Here is an 18,434-nt window from a genome sequence, read left to right as displayed (position 1 = left end):
ATGGCAGAGCCTCAGGAATACCTGTCGGACGGCAGTCCGCTGATCACGGCAGCCCAGCAGGGCAAACTCCGCCTGGTAAGGCTTCTGCTGGAGGGTGGCGCTCAAGTGAACGAGAGCAATCAGCGCGGCGAAACCCCGCTTCTGGTGGCGTGCAAGGCCATGCGAGGGGACCAGAGTGGCTGCAGCGTCATGCTGAAACTTGTGCGCTTTCTGCTGAAGCACGGAGCCGAGCCCAACGTGCAGGACAAAACCGGCCGCACTGCCCTCATGTACGCCTGCATTGAGCGGGCAGGGGCGGAGGTGGCCTCCACCCTCATCGTGGCAGGGGCTGACCCGAGCATGGAGGACTACTCGGGGGCCTCAGCGCTCGTCTACACCATCAACTCACAGCAACAGGAGACACTGCGGGTGCTACTGGACGCGTGTCGGGCCAAGGGCCGCGACATCATCATCATCGCCACCGACCTGAGCCCAGGTGGGGGTGCTGTGACCCGCCGCTACCTGAATGTGCCCCCGTCACCAGACTCCTCGCCGGTGTCCTGCATGTCGCCCTCGGACATTGAGCTGAAGACCGGCTCCCCTGGCTCCGAGGCGGACGGCGGGAACATATTTAATTTTCGGGCGGTGGAGAACAAAAGGGGCAGTCGAGGAGCTGCCAGCTCCCCTGGTGCGACAGGGGAGATTACCAAGCACCAGCGCCTGCGGTCAGAACCCTGGTTGGCCATCCACAACCTGGCACACCTAAACCGTGCCTACGAGGAGGGCCTAAGGCAGAAGGGCATGCAGGAAGAAGAGGAGGAAGACACTAAAGACTCCAACCTCTCCACTGATATAGCAGCTTCACTGCAACAGATGAGCCTCACTCCTGTCTGTAGTCAGTCAGACTTACATTCTTCTCAGACACCTCATGGTAAACCTGACACTGGGAGGATATCTATGAGGGGGAGCACGGAGAAGCTTTCAGTCAGGCCAGGACCACAGGTGCGTTGTGGCCGCCGCAACACTCTGCCCTCACTGGCCCCGCCTCCCCTGCTCCAGTTGCCACCGTTGACGTTAAACTACTCCAGATCAGACTCTTACCTTCAGAACCAGCTTGGTCTGCACGCAGAACCCAGACCTCTCTCCTCTGCCAGCTCTGAAAGCTTATCAGTGTTAGTTCCTGACGGTGTTCAAATGAACTCAAATGAACTTCCTTCTGGTAAGAAACCGCTACCGGGGCATAATTGTGGAGTGAGGCCACAGGCACGTGTGGGCAGTTTCCTGCCTCCGCTGCCCGTTAACCGTGCCAAATTTTCTGGGTGCAGCGTGGATATGCCGCTGGGCCCCAACATGGCAGAGCCACAGCCCCATGGACACTGCCAGTGGCAGAGGAAGTTCTCTCGGAGGCACTCTGTACAACTGGAAGACATGGGCCACGGCGGGAGCACAGAGGAATACATTTATGTCCTGTAAAGAGCTGCTGTGTTGTGTTGGTGGGACATTCAGGAATATGTCAGGGGAAAAGGCCTAATTTTAACATGAATACCTCGAATGACTCTAGGAGTGAGTTTAACATGGGATGGTCAGACCTGGCACGAATCTGAAAAAATATATCTTATTTATGATGATTGCCTGTAGAATAAGCTGCAGTTATGTAATAAAGTTCTTAGCTGCATGTAATGATAGGTGGTTTATGACCCAAAATGTACATTACTATTGAATAGTATAGACTAGGCCATGTGGATCGAAAAGCAGAAGCATTTAGACCTCGCCTATGCACATAGCTAACTGACTGTTTGGTTACACTGTAGATTGTTAACAGCAGAACAGGCAAACAGTTGTAGTTTATTCATTAGTTCATAACTTGTGGTCTGTTTTTGAAACAAACTTTAATACTAGATAAAAAAATGTACTTGATAGTCTCCTAATGTTTAGCTTAATAAACTTGTGACAATATGCATAGCAATTATGCTGTAGGATTGACTTTCTCTGTTGAGAATGACGTCACGGTAACTTCTGAACACGCAATAAAGGTATCTTAAAAATGGGAAACGGTCTCATGATAAAATTGGTTACCATCTGCCTCTGGAACGTCGCAACGTGCACGTGCCTCATAGAAATGGTCAGCCAACAAGCAATTCAGTTCACAGTTGAACAATTTCAACGTTTTTCAACGCACCACGTCTGTCCAAAGGAGGTATAAACAAGGATAGATCTCAGCTCAACTAAATGGTGACAGAAGGGGAGAGCGGTAAGGTAAAGTGAGGTGCGCTACAAGAATAATGTAGCATGCACAGCATGACTCAACACTGCCATCTACTGGTTGATACGAGGTCTACAGTGTTTTTCAGACCCAGAGCTACGCGGCTGTATGTAATAATGAGCCATTACAATGATAGTATCAGCTATTTTAATCTTTACAGAAGAACAGAAATAGTGGTTAGCTTGTTCCCTGAATATTTCCCCCCCTTCCACAGGTAATGGATGATATATGGTCAACCGTGAACATTCCAGATGCATCGTTGTCAGAAGAGTTACTGAAAGATTTTGAAGACATCCAGTGCAGCGTCCAGACTGTGCAGAATGTACATTTCGCCAGTCAGACAGAGTCCAGAAACTCCAGTCCCATCTCTGACAAAAAGTGTTTATCCTCTGATGAAGAGACACAAAATGATAAAGACAGACTTGACAAAATTACTTTAGTGCTTGCTGCTCTCCAAATAGAGAACACTAAACTTTGGTCGAGACTGGAGGAACTGTATGGTGAGATTGATACGCTTCACAGTGAAAATAAAAAACTCCAGGATGAGGTTAAAAGCCAGTGGGAAGCATTCCATGATGTAAGATGCTGTAATCACAACATGTTTGCTGCAAACTCATTTATATCCACCCTATCAATAGGCCTATAGCCTATATGGAAATACATTAAATATCTTTATTTTTTGTCTCCCAGACACTGGGACTGTCTAGTCCTGCACCAATCAAGAAAATTATTGGCCACAGAGGCATTGATGTAACAGGAGAGACCACCTATAAAAAGGTTTGGTTTTGATCTGCCATCAAGGATACACTGTCTAACCACCCATCTATTAATTTCTTCACTGTATGTGCCTTCTTATTTTTACTTTTTATATTGTTTACTTGAATGTTATGTTTGTCTGTGGACCTAATTGGTAAAATATGTCTTGTCTCCACCGTGGGATAGTAGGAAACGTAATTTCGATCTCTTTGTATTAGGGCTGTCAATCGATTAAAAAAATTAATCTAATTAATTACATACTCTGTGATTAATTAATCTAAATGAATCGCATATATTTTTTTTGCTGTGAAAGTATTTTAAATATTTAAATTCTAATGAATCATTGAATAATCAGCATTAGTGACATTAAAGTTCAAAAACTCTTTTATTATTATTTTCACTGTTCAAATAATTGCCATAATAATCTATGATATGACCTAATATGCTAAGGAAATAAATTCAAAAGTGCTTCGGAAAGAAGTTTTTTTTTTCACATACAAGGCATTTGATTGCAGAGGACTTTATTTTCAACACTTTATTTTTTATCAACACCATCAGGCCATTTTTTAAAAGTAAATGTTCCAATCAATGATCCAGGCAGCACGTTTTCTTCTCTCTCCTTCATATTACAGTCTAAATTTTACTGACTAGAACGGCTCGGGGTCAAAGGTCATACGGAATCGATTAATCTGCACTAATTTTTTTAATCAGTTATTTTTTCTCAAATTAATTAATCGAAATTAATCAGTTATTTTGACAGCCCTACTTTGTATGTCTTGACATGTGAAGAAATTGACAATAAAGCAGACTTTGATCTCATTATTTATGAAATAGCTGAACTTTTCCCTCAGACCACAGCCTCTGCCCTTGAGGGGGCTATCCACCTGGGAATTGCCTACACAGTGCAGGCAGCAAGTCGTATGGATCAGAGAGAGGTGCTTGTCCAGGACTTTGAGATGGTGGAAAGCATATTTTTTCCTAGGTTTGTGCTATCCTAGATGTTCAGTTTTTGCATTTCTCTGTGTGTGTGTGTGTTTTTTTTTTTTTTTTTTTTGGGGGGGGATGTTTGTGTGTGATGTTGTCAGAAAGGGAGAGTGAAAGAGTGTGCTCTCTTTGCTTTTCAGAAAAGGCAGTAAATGGACTCCACCTCACCACTATAAAGACTTCAATTTTACAATCTACGCACCTTTTGCTTTTTGCTATTTCAGAGAGAAATTTGGTATTCATTCTGATTACAAGGTAACCACTAGTCCTCTTTGTCGATCATTTATTTTTGTCTATTTCAGTCTTTTTTCTTTTTGCTTTTATAGGACTTTTATTATGAATTTGGAAAGTGATGTATTTTGGGCTGATGGCTGGTGTGGCTATTAGTAATAGTATTTCTGTATTTCTAATTGTATACATTTTGTTAAAGAGATATTTGTATTGTGCTTTTAAACATCTTTGTTGCATTAATCCTTACTGTAGCTTTGTCTTTATGTTCACTCATTTCCAGGATTCTCTATGTTGCAAAGCACTGATAGAGCTATCAAACTCTGGAGCAAGTGGCTCGTTGTTCTACCTGTCCTCTGATGACAAATTCATCATTAAAACAGTGCAGTACAAAGAGAAGGAGTTTCTGCAGAGAATGTTGCCTGGATACTACAATGTGAGAGAGGGTGTAGTATATAGGGTGTAGTGTTTTTGTGTTTGTATTTTGATTTATTAATTTCCATGTCAACAAATTCTACACATCAGAGGTTTTGTCCCCGGCCTATGCAATAATGCTGCTCTGCACTGGTTCTTGTAAAAAAAATATGAAGTCCAGTTGTTATTTGCTACATACACATGATACACAGATGTATTTTTTTTTAATGTATGTATCTTCAAGGAGATTCACACATTATCTATCATCTTAACCTTCTAGACCCTGCTGCGCAACAGGCACACCCTACTGCCCAAGTTCTACGGCCTCTATTGTGTGCATATTGGCGGTAAGAATATACACATCGTGGTGATGAACAACCTCCTGCCTACCACTGTGCCAATTCACCTCAAGTATGATCTCAAGGGCTCCACCTACAGACGGCAGGCATCACGGGACGAGTGCGCCAGGCCTGTTCCCACTTACAAGGACCTGGACTTCATGAGGGACCTACCCGATGGACTGCTGGTGGAGGCTGGCCATTATGATGTCCTCAGGAGCACCATCCACGAGGACTGTCTGGTGAGTTAAAGGTGCTTTAGGAGCCCTGGAAGTCATATATAGGTGTAGGCCTAATGTATGCCAGAATATATGTAAAAGGCAGGGGTTTAAGTTATGGATTTGACATGGCATGATATTTATCTTGTTATCTACACAATGCAATTCTTCCTATCAGCTTCTGCAAAGCTTTAGAATCATGGACTACAGCCTGCTGGTGGCGGTCCACAAAATACAGCAGGGGAAGGAGGAGTCCTCTCCACTCGTGTCTGATCACAGGTGTGGATTTGTGGAACAAATTGCTGGAGCATTGTCAGACTTTTTTCAGATATTACTTGTACTTGTACAGTATTACTTACCTAGACTTATTTGACATTGACGTTACAGTTTATGCTTGCACATTTCATCAAACAGACCTGTCATAATAACACAGTTTCTCTCTCCTTCTCTCTGCTCTCTCCTCTCTTTTTCCTTTTCTCTCTCTCTCTCACACACACACAATGTGTGTGTCTATGTGTGTCTTTTGTGTCTTTTTTTGTGGATCTTTGTGAGGTTGCAGCATTGGAGTCATCCCAGTGACTACATGCAAGGGTGAGAAGATGTTTGTCTTTGCTGGTATCATTGATATCCTGCAATCCTACAGGTGCCTCTCTTCTATTGATTGTGCTGACATTTAATCTTAATTGATAGACATTTTATTTGTGACATTTTATTGGTGATAGGCCTACTGGTTGTCATGAATGGGAAAACCCTATTTCCCTATAGGTTTGTGAAGAAGTTGGAGCATTCTTGGAAAGCAATATTTCAGGATGCTGTAAGAAAATCAAATACATTTAATTCCAGTTATTCATTATGTAAATGTAAGCTTTTTAAACCACTTTAATCACAATGAAATGCCCTGCCCATGTCTTAAGGATACTGTGTCAGTGCATCGACCAGGCTTTTATGCCGACCGCTTTGAGAAGTTCCTCTGGGATCATGTCTTCAAGCGGATTCCATGTAAGTGTCTGGATTGTGTCCTTTTGTGATGTGTGTTTGTAACCTGCATTATTGCAGCTCAGCCCTACACCCAAAGATTCTAGAACAGAGCTCTGTTCTAGAATCTTTGCCTACACCTGCCCAGACTCAAACCTACCAACTTGCAGACTGGGAGGCAGGAGCACTAGCGAGGAAGCCCCATGGGTGCTAGTTAGTAGCTTCTGTCGCTACCCCTGCAATGTAGATGGAGCTGGTGAGAATCAGCAGTTAAGGAGGGAGGATTATTCTATTGCATTCAAATGTTGCTTTCCTATAACGCACCCCACACTTCCGTTACTGTAGGATGGATAATATAAATAATGTGTGTGGACCTCCATTTCTCTTGATCTGTCTCTGCGTTTGTGAAAGTTTGGCCTAGATGTTCATTCAAATGTTGTCCTGTTATATGTTACCTGAATCAGTCTTTTTCTGTTCCTTCACTTTCTTTGCATAGTGAAGTCTGCCTTCTCTAAGGGCAGCCGAATAGGTTTCCACCAGGATCCGTGGCGGTTCCCGATCAGGAGGTCTAACATCACCTACCGGCCCAGCTACACCAACCTCAGCAGTACTCACAAAACCAGCCCCAGCTACCAGGCCAGCAAGGCAACTGTTGCTCCAAGGGTCAGCTTTGCATCTCAGTGCAAAATTACTGACTGAATAGATTATTTTCCAAATATAACAATACCCCATATAACCCCCTCGCCCCCCACAAATAGCATGAGGGAGTAATGACATAAAGCGGAGACAGACACAGAGCACACTTTGTTGATCATTATTACAGTGCATGGAAATGCACTGTTCTGTTATCCGAATCCGAAGTCTTCTTCTTCTTCTTCTTCCCACCAAATTTCTGCGTCTAATTCAGCTTCAACCGTTTAACGTAGAAACTTCGTTCAAACTTTGTAACGTAGGTCTTGAAAAGGACACTTGAGGAATGTATTTTTCACTTTTGTAAACTTTATACTTTTTGAGACATTAACAAAAAACAAGCTTATTTTTCCCCGTAGACTTTGCATTAGCACTATGACATCAACATGGACTAATCACTTGATTTGCATCTGTATCAACTTCCTGCTGCTCAACTAGGACCCATCAAAGGGCCAGTTAAACTGATTGCACCTGTATCAACTGCTTTCTGCTTAACTAGGCCAACTCTCTGTGTCTCTCCATTCTACAAGGATATAAAGCACATTCCATCCAACTTTCTATCCATTCATCCTCTTCAAACCATTCACTCATCCACCCATTAAACTATCCATCAACATCCATTAAACAATCTGCCTATCAACATCCATTCAACTTTCTGTCTATCAACATCCATTACACTATCTACATTCAACTTTTAAACTATATAGGCCTACTCTGTCTCAGGCTTTAAGCAATCTGGCTCTCTTAAGACTACTATTTCCTCTGCCCACAACTGTTTCAAAATAAATGTCCTCACTACAATAATTTACTATTAAATAATTTAACTATTTAAACTACTCAACTATTTAACTGTTCAGCCATTTCAACTTTCAGTTGCTATCAACTATGACTCCTGCCAACTGTTTCCAAATAAAAGTTTGTTTGGCATTTTATGTTAATATACAGTATGTTTATATTTTCATGCACTGGTAATTTCCTCGAAATTACATTTTCTAGTTCCATTTAATGGTTATGAATCTTGGAGATGCTACTCACAACAATAACAATAAAAGGGGAAAAATAAGAGTTCAAAGTAGTGGCATGGCCTACATACAATCGAGTACAAAACGGGAGAATCCATATGAGTATGAGACCAACTTCAACAAACATTAAACATTTCTCCTTTTAGTGGAAGTCTGGTTTTCGGCTCCTGTAGCCTGAGAGTTAACTGGCCTACGTCATTTTGTAGCTACTAGCTAGCTGACGCCTGACGGAAAGAGACAGCCATGTGTGTGCATGATCGCGTTAGTAGCCTAAGTCCTCTGTGACAAAGCTTTCCAGAAGAAAACGAACTCGCTGCTGTATTGTAAAGGAATTTACGTAAATTGAAAGATTTCAGTCATATAACTAGTAAGTTGTCTGTTTTTTCTTCACACCTTCTTGTGTTCATAAACCCACCTTAAGTTTGCTGTGCAGAGAAGCTATCGTTAGCCAACAGGTAGATAACGTTAGCTAAACTGCCTTAAGGTTACTGTGTCAAAACATTTTGTATTCAGATTTTTTTTTATCTTCAGAGTTTTATATTGGGTAAATGAGGTGACGGGGTTTGATAAAGTAAAACAATCCTTTAGATATGTATTTGTTACAGACAAAGGGTTGTTGATCTAGCTGACAACACAGGTTTTGGCTTTTTAGATGGGGCAGCAAGGGAGTCACAAGCGACTGATGTTGGACTGATGAACACCCACCACAGGTAAACGTGCTAATTACCAACCATTTCGTTCGAAAATTCTATAACCACGATGTTTTTTAATACTTCAAAATAACATTTGCTAAATTAACCTTACATTTTCCAGTAGCCATTGGTGTGTAGATTTGAACAAAATTTACCGGGGCTTTATCCGATTTTGTTCACCACGCTCGGAGTTTAGTGCTGGGCTGGTGGGTGCTTATTCCCAACCTTTCTCAGGTACATGAACCATAGACTATACAGTCTATGACATGAACTGTTAGCCCGAGAATTCTCGTCGGCAAATCAAAATTCCACTGGTGCTCCAAGCGAGTTTGTACAAGCATCCTTAACGTTACAACATTGTTTACAGCTCTTCGACTCACGGTAAAATGTAATTTTTGCTACATATCTTAACACCTTCTTCTTCTTCTATCATCGTAACACCCCCAAGTATCACCACTTTTGTTCAGAAATTCTAAAACAAAGATGTTTTTTAACACTTCAAAATGACATTTGCTCAATGAACCTTACATTTTTCCATAGATATATACACTAGATGTCGCCTTCTGCTTCTCAGCATGCGTCAACACCGCCGCCATCATGGTACAGGGATCTGAAGCGCTAAACTAGTTCTCCTGTATTGTCAGCGTTACCTATTTAGCGACGTTTGGCCATCCCCAGCGATAGAAAACCTTTTTAGCGATTAGCGACAAATTTGGGAACTTCTCACAATGATGGCAGATCGGCTTCTTTGTTGTTGAAACGTAAGAAAATCACCTTTCTCATGGTTTTGTCATTTATGAATTCAGCTACATCTCGTTTGCCCATGGCACTGACCCGTGCATATAAAAGTAACGACTGGCGTAGCCTATGTAGTAGCAGAGGTAAATGTTCTACAGATCTACAGCAACTTCTGGTGAGATTACAACTTACATGAGTAAACGAGACGAGGAGTATGTGGCCTCAACCACAGCCTGTCTACGAAGAGTCTGTTTACTTTCATTGTATCGAACCTGGTTGCAGTTTACTCATTGTTCCTCTAGGGGCCGCCGCTAGCTAGTGCAGAATGAATGGGAGTCTATGGGGCTAGACGGGTAAAATGTATCTTTATTATCGTCTTAAGCTTAGTTTTCTCTAGACTCAACCATAAATACATGCCTGTCAGTTGGAACAACCCAAAAAACTAGATAATTGCTTGAGATTTTGACGATTTATGGTGATTTTATTTTCGCTAGATCTTTGCCCAGATTGACGCTAATGCATTATAGAGGAGTGGATCACTGAAGCAAGATGGCGTCTCGATTGACGCATTCGTTCCAATGAACAGCAGTAGTCAAGGCGACATCTAGTGTATATATCTATGACATTTTTCAGTAGCCAATAGATGTGTAGATTTGAACAAAATCCGGTTTGGTTCTTAACGGGAGCATTTACTGCCTGAAATATTCGATTTTGTTTACCACGTTCGGAGTTATTAGTGCTGGCCTATGGTGCTGGCCTGATGAAATTAAAATTCCACTGGAGCTCCAAGCGGTTGTGTACACGCAGCCTTACAACACTGTTTACAGCTCTTCGAGTCACGGTAAAATGTCATTTTTGGTACATAGCTAATTAAGATACACCTATGGTGTGGGTGGTTGCGTTTCTTTAGGAGTCCGCCGTCTTGGTTTGTATAGAAATAAATATTAAGTGACACATACACGTTGGACATACATGACGGTTGGTAATATCAGACGTTCCGATAGACGTTCCGATAGTGAGGTGAAATAATAGGATTTAATATCAGACGTTCCGATAGACGCTCCGATAGTGAGGTGAAATAATAGGATTTTCATTTTTTTTTTATTGTGGCAGTGCACTTTTTGTGTGTGTCAGAATTCAATGGAAAAAAAGAGACAAAAGAATGTAGAATTGATCTCGGATAAGTTAGCTGCATATTCCATAGACTTTATAGCAGCTATTCATGTTGGCAAAATTGTTAGCGTGTGCTGTGACAACATACAGTGTGACGAGAAGCCATGTGTGCTTTTTGCTCAAAAATGTGTGGTTATTTGTTGGAAGTTCAGAACCCTTTGTCCTTTGAAGATATTTTTTTACAGCTGATGTTGTGTAACGTTACAAGAAATTAACATTTGAAATGTCACGTCTTTACAGTACCATAAACGCACCATTCAATAAATGTCACACAATAACAGTAACTTTTGAATTTAGATGCTGTTGTCCAGCTGAAGTTGCGTGGTGGCTCGTTGGTCTAGGGGTATGATTCTCGCTTAGGGTGCGAGAGGTCCCGGGTTCAAATCCCGGACGAGCCCGCCTTTTGAGAACAGCAAGAGCGGCGTGTTTTTGAACGGGTGCATTGCTGTAACGTTAGAAGAGCAATAGAAATGGAAATAGGGGACATATTGTTCACATGCATATTTCTCTTCAGATAACATTGCTCAGCTATCAGTGTCTGTTTGTCATGAATGGGTAAACATAACACGAGTTGATTAGATTGTCGAATTCCTCGCGGGTTCTTGGTAAATATGTGACATGTTCTCGCAGAATGAGCTTCGAAAACATGTGACATTGTTAATGGAACATACCGGTAATGTTACTTTGTTTCATTTACGCCACAAGGGGGTGCAAGAGGATTGTGAGACGCAGACGCATTCAGCACAACTTAAACGTTTTATGTGTCATAACTCACATTGTTAACTGCAGGGGCAACACATTTGAATAGGGTGACTTAGCATACATTGACGTTTTTTAATTATAAATAGATATAGAAAAGAGTTGACCCCGACGTGATTTGAACACGCAACCTTCTGATCTGGAGTCAGACGCGCTACCGTTGCGCCACGAGGTCCTGTATAAAGTGGGAAATAGCAACAGAGAAAAACACTAGGGAACTCATGTAAAAGACTCGTAGATAAATATTCAAAAGGGCTTAAACGTACTGTAAACACACATTTCTAGTTAAAATAATGTATAGGACTATAACAAAAATGTGGTTTCAAAATGTACCAATCTTTACAAAAGTTGTCTTGAGATGAGTAGTCAGTAACTTTAGCTAACGTCTCATTCTGGTTTAGTAGCAAATAGGCCTATCCTTGATACTAACACTACTGCTCCGCTTCCACCCTTTCCACTAGGACCTTCGGGTAGCCTAATAATTATGGTAGGCTACATATTTATGATTATTTTAAAACAGAAGCTGTGTACAATGTTGGCTGTAATATAACATATACGATGACGTAATTGTGTACGGTGGCCGGTTAGCTCAGTTGGTTAGAGCGTGGTGCTAATAACGCCAAGGTCGCGGGTTCGATCCCCGTACGGGCCATGGAATACCTTTTTTGCCTTGTGCCTTATGGGCAATTCAGTGTTCTTTTGCAGAAGGAAAGTCAGCTTTACCTTCATAACCAGAAATCACAACCAGGAGTGGAGGTCATCATCTTGACTTCTTTGACATTTTAATTTTACCAAACATTGTCCAAATTAAAAGGCTACCTCTGTAATATAAGTGTGCTAAGGTACTGAAATCCATATGTAGCTGTTAAATATGTGCAACACCTGCTTACATTCCATTGAGTTTAGCAATTTTCATGACACTGAAAATGATAGCTATTGATAGCTATTGGAAAATTTTTCCATTCAAATAAAACCTGTAGTTTATATGTTTTTTCATTATTGGGAGAAATTTACAAATTATCTGTAAATTAATATCATTATCTGTAAATTAACTTATAACTTATAATTACAGCATGTTGCAGTGAGAAGAACAATAAAAAACTTTGAAATGAGAAGGTAGTTTAGTGTTACAGTCTGAGGCTGTGGTGGGAGGTTGTTTGTATGCTGTTCTGATGCCATTTGCAAGGGCGTAGGTTTGGTCTGAGCTTTGGTGGGGACACTACCCAGCCCCCCCCCCGCCAAAAATAAATAAATAAATAAACAATGTATGATGCGTGACTGACTTTAACTTTGTATGATGCATTACCTACTGATGCAACAACCTGGCCGGAGTTCCTTTATAAATAAAATATTGATGTCATGAGCAGTGACATATAGATAGATAGATACTTTATTGATCCCCAAGGGGAAAGTCAAGAAACATATAGCACGACTCGAATCTCGAAGAAGACCAGTAGTATTCACTAGCCCAGTGGTTCTTAAACTTTTTGTCTGGCGACCCCACAAAAAAGTATGACGAGGTCTGGCGACCCCACTTTCCCCAAACCCATTCTAAGTCCTTACTCAAATACCCCCCTCAAACGTTAACAACTAAATCAAGCAAAACCTAGAAAGCAAAGTAAATGGAGTTTTATTTACTCCATATGAACAAGATCCGAAAAAAAAAACAATCACGATTAAACAAGTGTAGGCTGCCGCCATATCAGATCAGTGCGCTATGTGCGTATAGCGCGCGCACACACAAGCACGCACACACACATAGCCTGCAGCATTAGGCCTACAACGTTACATTAATTATATTTATGGCGATAACAATAACAATATTTTTTTATTTCCCTTTTCTGGTTTACTATCTTTAACAATTTCAATGGGAAGGGTGGGCATGCTTCCGTGAACATAGCAAGTTAATTCTAGGAGGAATGCTGCATAGGGCGACACGGAGTTTGCTGAGCCGACATCTGTATTTTGAGATGTCGTTTCATTTTGACAGGTTTTAAGCTCTCATTCGCCAGAACATCGCCGCAAATCACACATTGTGGGTGGTCGAGGTTATCTTTAACTTGGCAAGTGAATCCATATTTCAGAAATTCTTTCTGATAAAGCCGACGCGCCTTTTTTATTCTCACCGGCCTGTAGACTTGTCCCATCTGAGGATCACGGAGTAGACGCACTGGAAGATGGCACTTCCGAGCTTTTGTTCATTTTTTTTAAGCAGCCACCTGTCCATTTTGGCTAGTAGGCTACCTATGTCTTTTGTTTTGTTTTACTTAAAATAGCGGGAACAAGTTGAGTTTGCGTAGTGGAGCAGATAGTTACATTGTTTCTATCAGCGGACCAGTAGCCCATAGGCTGAACCAGATCTCGTTGAAAGACGAAAACATTTCTCTCTCTTCTCTTAACTGCGTGTAAATAAGAAAAATGCCAATATTATTTTCCTTTGTTTCACCTAATAATAATTTCAGACTGAATACAGAAAATAATTGGCGACCCCACGGAAGTTTTTGGCGACCCCATTTGGGGTCGCGACCCCTAGTTTAAGAATCACTGCACTAGCCTATAGCTAACACTAAAAAATCAATGTCCTTATTCAAGTTCACCTGCTGCTGTTGAGTGACCCTGCCACACCACCGCTGTCTGATAAAGGCTGGGTTGCTTTTTCTGTCATCTGACAAAGTAACATCGATTGAGTGAGAAAACAGTTGGAAACAATGTTTTATGTCCACCACGTCAAGCCCAAAGAAATGCATTTGTTTTCACTGACATCCTTGTGTTTTTGCCATTTTCATTCATTTCAGCAAACATTCATAGCATTGCTGGTTAAAAGCATGCATTTCCTTTCCTTTTGTAACCATTGTTATAGTAGGCTACACAAATGTGCTATGACGATATAGCTGAACTATTTGGTGGATTTCAACGTCCATTTAGGCTATATACATATAGGCTAGCACTGTCAACTAAATGTGTATCAAAAAACGAGGTTTCTGACATTTCTATGCCTTGAACTAGCGCATAATATTACGACTTAGGCCTACACTTTGTTTCTTAAAATAGCTTCTGATGTCCTCCACCTTTCTTTTCTTGCCCGACATCCTCGAATTGACAGCCAAGCAAAGATTGTAGAGCTAAGATCTTTGCAGCCAAGTGTGCCCAAAACTTCTAATCGACAGCATAGGCTACAGGGAGCTAAGCCAATCAAAAAACAGACCTGTCTCAAAGACGTATTTTGGGTGGCGGTACTGAAGTGGGAAATTATTTAACCCTTTGTGTACCGCATGAGACATTTTTTTCCATTTTAACCTGAATATTGGTGGGGACATTTCAGTCATTATTTGATATTGGTGTGGACACGTCCTTCGGACCCCACGCAAATGGTTTGCTTCTTTTAGTACAGCTTATTGCTGATGAATCAACTTTTCGGCAAGTAATTATAAATCGCTAAATAGTGCAATCGCAATCATGGCTGTGCACTGTGTAGCTTATTGCGCAGTCATCTTTATTCATATCTAGCTAGTCTTTTCCAATAGAAGAATCAAAAACTTTGAAATGAGAAGGTAGCAGCTTAGAGTTACAGTCTGAGGCTGTAGTGGGAGGTTGTTTGCTGTTCTGAGGCTATTTGTTAATATTACCTTCCGTTTAACTCACATTTCTGTCCTATCAGTGTTAAGGGAGTTACTTACTTATAAAGGTACCACAAACCTGACTGGACATGAAGTAGAAGACGAGATTGTCAGCCCTCCTGAGTTTTACAAACCATAGGGGGTGTGAGTCAGTTGTATTTGTAAGCGTTGGTGGTATAGTGGTGAGCATAGCTGCCTTCCAAGCAGTTGACCCGGGTTCGATTCCCGGCCAACGCAGTGTGCTTTTGTCTACCATGAATACACAAACCTGGCAACATAAAGTGTCATCTTGAACAAGGACGGAATGCACCGACCCTCTTCACTATGGAATGTAACACACTTCTCAGGAAGCAGTCATACCTACACACAATGAAAGCCCTGTGAACTGGAATGTCCAGCTCCATTAACATCACATGTGAATAGGCCCTGAAAGAATATTTACTACTAGAAAAAGAAAAGTAAACAGAATTTGACGTGAGGCTCACTTCTTTTAGCACAGCCAATTACCGATTGATCAACTTTTCACCAAGTAAATAAAAATCCCAAAATAGGGCAACAAACTGCCTTTGTACGGTGTAGCCTATTGGCGTTATCTTTTCATATAAGTTATATTTTCCAATAGAATAATCAAAAATTGAATTTCCCCTGGGGATCAATAAAGTATCTATCTATCTATCTATCTATCTATCTATCTATCTATCTAAAACTTTGAAATGAGAAGGTGGCAGTTTAGAGTTACAGTCTGAGGCTGTGGTGGGAGGTTATTTGTTTGCTGTTCTGAGGCCATTTCTTAAAATTACCTTCCGTTAAACTCACATCTATGTCCTATCAGTGTTAAGGGAGTTACTTACTTGTAAAGGTCCTCAGGAGGTCCAGATGCACAGATCTGCCTGGACATGAAGTAGAAGATGAGATTGTCAGCCCTCCTGAGTTTTACAAACCGTAGGGGGTGTGAGCCGTATGTTTTTGTAAGCGTTGGTGGTATAGTGGTGAGCATAGCTGCCTTCCAAGCATGACCCGGGTTCGATTCCCGGCCAACGCAGTAGGCTTTTGTCTACCACGTCAGAATGCACAGACCTGCCCTGACATTAGTGATAAGGTTTTGTTTTCATAAATTTGGCCAAACAATCACCTCTCACAGAGGCCTCTCTGTAGAATGACACACATTGAGTGGTGGTCTAAGATCATGATTTCATTTAAACATCAAGTACATATCCGGAAACAGAGAAAACTGTCAAAGGCCAAAGGTTGAAGTTATGCCTTTGTGTCATGTTACAATAATGCTAGTTTTGTGTTTTTTCTGTATAAGTGGGAAACAAAGTTTGTGGCTTAGACCAACCCATGAACAATTCAGCCAGTCAGCACGTTGTGTCAGGGAGGAAGGGCGATTTGATTGGCTGTTGAGCTCAAATATTACAGGCGCCCCAAAACCACATACTAGCCTTTTAAGCACAAAACCACATACTAGCCCTTTAAGCACAAGTTTTCTCTACTATGTCAGAGTGTACAAACCTGTGTGACGTGTCACAGACCAGGCTCTGTGGCGCAGCTGCAACTCTCCTCCTGGGGTTTCCACTCCAGTCAGGGTTGTGAGCCAGATGTTTTTCAAGGCGTTGGTGGTATAGTGGTGAGCATAGCTGCCTTCCAAGCAGTTGACCCGGGTTCGATTCCCGGCCAACGCAGACACCCTTTTTGTGTTTGACGTCTGAAGCAAAAAGTTTATCAGCATTTAACAAACATATTAGCCTACATCACATATTTCCATATTGTCTTTTTGGATGAATAACATAACATGCAGTAAAACTATGCAGAGATTTTTGACGACATAAAATTGTGGAGTTTGTCCACTCCAGTCTTATGCTGGGGAGATTTTCAGGAGAAAACAGTAGTGTGGCCAGATTTGTCACATCATATTAGCATAGAGAAGCTTTTATAGGCATGTAATTATTACTAGAGCCTGAGACTGTTTTAGGCAGTTTCAGGCAGACGTGGCATAGAGGGTGGAATTTGTGTGTCCTGCTGAAGGGCCTGGGGGTTGGGATGAGGGACTCCACAGTTTGCAGATACTTGAGAAAAATACAGAATGAAATGTTTTTAATTGGTGGTTTGCCTTTGAAACTTTGCTAGAATAAGCCTTTTCAATATTGTAGTCTTCAGTGAGATGGACTGACAAATACACTTATTATGACTTTATAAACTGCGTTTCAGTTCTATGTGAAATCTGTAATATTTGTGTGAAAAACATAGTGATCAACCATAGGAATTTTTCAGCGTTGGTGGTATAGTGGTGAGCATAGCTGCCTTCCAAGCAGTTGACCCGGGTTCGATTCCCGGCCAACGCAGTACTTTTTCCACACAGGATGAAAGGCTTTATGCCTTTATTTTACATAAATCCAGGGCCCCTGTAGTTGTTATCTTATCCTGTTGGTTTTACGACATGGTTCACTGTCAGTATGTGTGTTAACAGATTTGACAGTCTTTACTTTAGTAACAAACTATGATGTAAGGTCATAACCTTCCACAATGCAACATTGGTTTACTGTTTGTTCATTTTGAAGTGATGTGCTTAGTTATTGTAGCATTCCTTTGGGTGATAGAAAATTATTTGGTACACTGTCAGTATCACATCACCGTACTGTAAAGTGTCAGACTGGTAGGTGTGCTAAGGAGCTGGCCTGATGGCTATGTTGCAGGGCCAGATGGGACAAGATGTGTCTGGGGACACTGACAGGGGAGAGTTTTTCTAAAATGGACCCACAATGTATATAAGAAGTCCAGGGAACTATTTTTTTTCTTTTGTTGCTTGAGGCAATGCAACTCCATCAAAGCAAATGCTAATATCCAGAACAGTAGATGGCAGTAGAGAAGAAAGTCAAAAGGGCAGGCAGCCCAGATTTTGAGTTGTTGATGTTATTGTAACCGGTATAAACCCAGTCTAACATTATTCCACTTTGGATAAACTGGAATAAAGTGTGCAGGATCAAGTGCTTCATTTACATTACATTGTCCAAGCAGTTCTGTTCTAGACTACAGAACAGAAAAAAGCTTTGAAAAATGTAACACTTGATATAAATTAAAGTAATGTGGTAGATTTGTATGCACTCCAGGAATAGAAAGACCTCACTTTTAGCCAGACGCTGACTATCGAGCCAGGCCGAGTTAAGGCTATATTCGAGCCTACTGGTGATAATGGCTGAGCATCAAGCACCGAGATGTTTCCTTTCCCATTATCAGGCTTAGCCCCTCTGTCTTGTCCTAAATCCTGCCCACAAAGCTAACATCATGCCTACATTAAGGGAAGGAAATGGCTTAAAAAGTTCCTGTTGCCATATGTTTTGCTCGGTGGAATATTAAAAGTTATACCTAGATATTATGTTTCAATATTTGACAGACATTTTTACAGTTTTTCTCAGTCACTTTGGTGCTTTTTTCAGATCAGAATGAAAATTCTCATAACTATTAGTTCAACCTCCACAACATTTAGTCATTTATGCACATCATAGTAGCAATTTCTCCTTCCTCTGAACAAATTGCAAATACTTTTGGACATGTATCAGTTGCTTTCATACAATTCTCTGCTGTTTTTTA

At 41.2% G+C, this 18,434-nt stretch overlaps 2 protein-coding genes and 7 non-coding genes across 9 annotated transcripts; 8 read left to right on the top strand and 1 right to left on the bottom strand.

The window, feature by feature from the left end:
• LOC143133376 (ankyrin repeat domain-containing protein 34B) lies at positions 1-1,452 on the top strand. Its single transcript, XM_076293140.1, has one exon. The coding sequence runs from the start codon at positions 1-3 to the stop codon at positions 1,450-1,452; it is 1,452 nt and encodes a 483-aa protein (XP_076149255.1).
• A 756-nt stretch (positions 1,453-2,208) lies between these two features.
• On the top strand, positions 2,209-6,854 carry LOC143133375 (phosphatidylinositol 4-phosphate 5-kinase type-1 alpha-like). The gene is made up of 9 exons (XM_076293139.1): positions 2,209-2,235; positions 2,933-3,019; positions 3,850-3,980; positions 4,123-4,237; positions 4,494-4,646; positions 4,905-5,204; positions 5,359-5,459; positions 5,740-5,795; positions 6,652-6,854. Exons 1-9 carry the CDS (start codon positions 2,209-2,211, stop codon positions 6,852-6,854), a joined length of 1,173 nt encoding a protein of 390 aa, XP_076149254.1.
• A 3,942-nt stretch (positions 6,855-10,796) lies between these two features.
• Positions 10,797-10,868, top strand: trnap-agg (transfer RNA proline (anticodon AGG)). The gene has a single exon. It is a non-coding gene; the product is annotated as a tRNA-Pro (tRNA).
• Positions 10,869-11,332: 464 nt separating this feature from the next.
• Positions 11,333-11,404, bottom strand: trnaw-cca (transfer RNA tryptophan (anticodon CCA)). The gene has a single exon. It is a non-coding gene; the product is annotated as a tRNA-Trp (tRNA).
• Positions 11,405-11,807: 403 nt separating this feature from the next.
• On the top strand, positions 11,808-11,881 carry trnai-aau (transfer RNA isoleucine (anticodon AAU)). The gene has a single exon. It is a non-coding gene; the product is annotated as a tRNA-Ile (tRNA).
• Positions 11,882-15,011: 3,130 nt separating this feature from the next.
• On the top strand, positions 15,012-15,083 carry trnag-ucc (transfer RNA glycine (anticodon UCC)). Its single transcript has one exon. It is a non-coding gene; the product is annotated as a tRNA-Gly (tRNA).
• A 735-nt stretch (positions 15,084-15,818) lies between these two features.
• trnag-ucc (transfer RNA glycine (anticodon UCC)) lies at positions 15,819-15,888 on the top strand. The gene has a single exon. It is a non-coding gene; the product is annotated as a tRNA-Gly (tRNA).
• A 568-nt stretch (positions 15,889-16,456) lies between these two features.
• trnag-ucc (transfer RNA glycine (anticodon UCC)) lies at positions 16,457-16,528 on the top strand. The gene has a single exon. It is a non-coding gene; the product is annotated as a tRNA-Gly (tRNA).
• A 588-nt stretch (positions 16,529-17,116) lies between these two features.
• On the top strand, positions 17,117-17,188 carry trnag-ucc (transfer RNA glycine (anticodon UCC)). Its single transcript has one exon. It is a non-coding gene; the product is annotated as a tRNA-Gly (tRNA).
• Positions 17,189-18,434: the final 1,246 nt, after the last annotated feature.

Source organism: Alosa pseudoharengus, unplaced genomic scaffold (assembly GCF_046254945.1).
Source record: "Alosa pseudoharengus isolate Yale_2024_CS ecotype anadromous, Long Island Sound unplaced genomic scaffold, YU_APseudo_1.1 YU_APseudo_1.1_scf_2, whole genome shotgun sequence".
In the NCBI taxonomy this organism is placed as follows: domain Eukaryota; kingdom Metazoa; phylum Chordata; class Actinopteri; order Clupeiformes; family Clupeidae; genus Alosa; species Alosa pseudoharengus.
Note: the sequence above shows the minus strand (reverse complement) of the source record. Positions and strands in the feature narration are given on the sequence as shown.

Coding starts and splice junctions, on each gene's coding strand:
- LOC143133376 (XM_076293140.1), top strand. CDS start 1: ATGGCAGAGCCTCAGGAATACCTGTCGGACGGCAGTCCGCTGATCACG.
- LOC143133375 (XM_076293139.1), top strand. CDS start 2,209: ATGGTGACAGAAGGGGAGAGCGGTAAG. Junction 3,981..4,122: donor GAAAGCATATTTTTTCCTAG/GTTTGTGCTATC, acceptor TTTGCTTTTCAG/AAAAGGCAGTAAATGGACTC. Junction 5,205..5,358: donor CCATCCACGAGGACTGTCTG/GTGAGTTAAAGG, acceptor TCTTCCTATCAG/CTTCTGCAAAGCTTTAGAAT.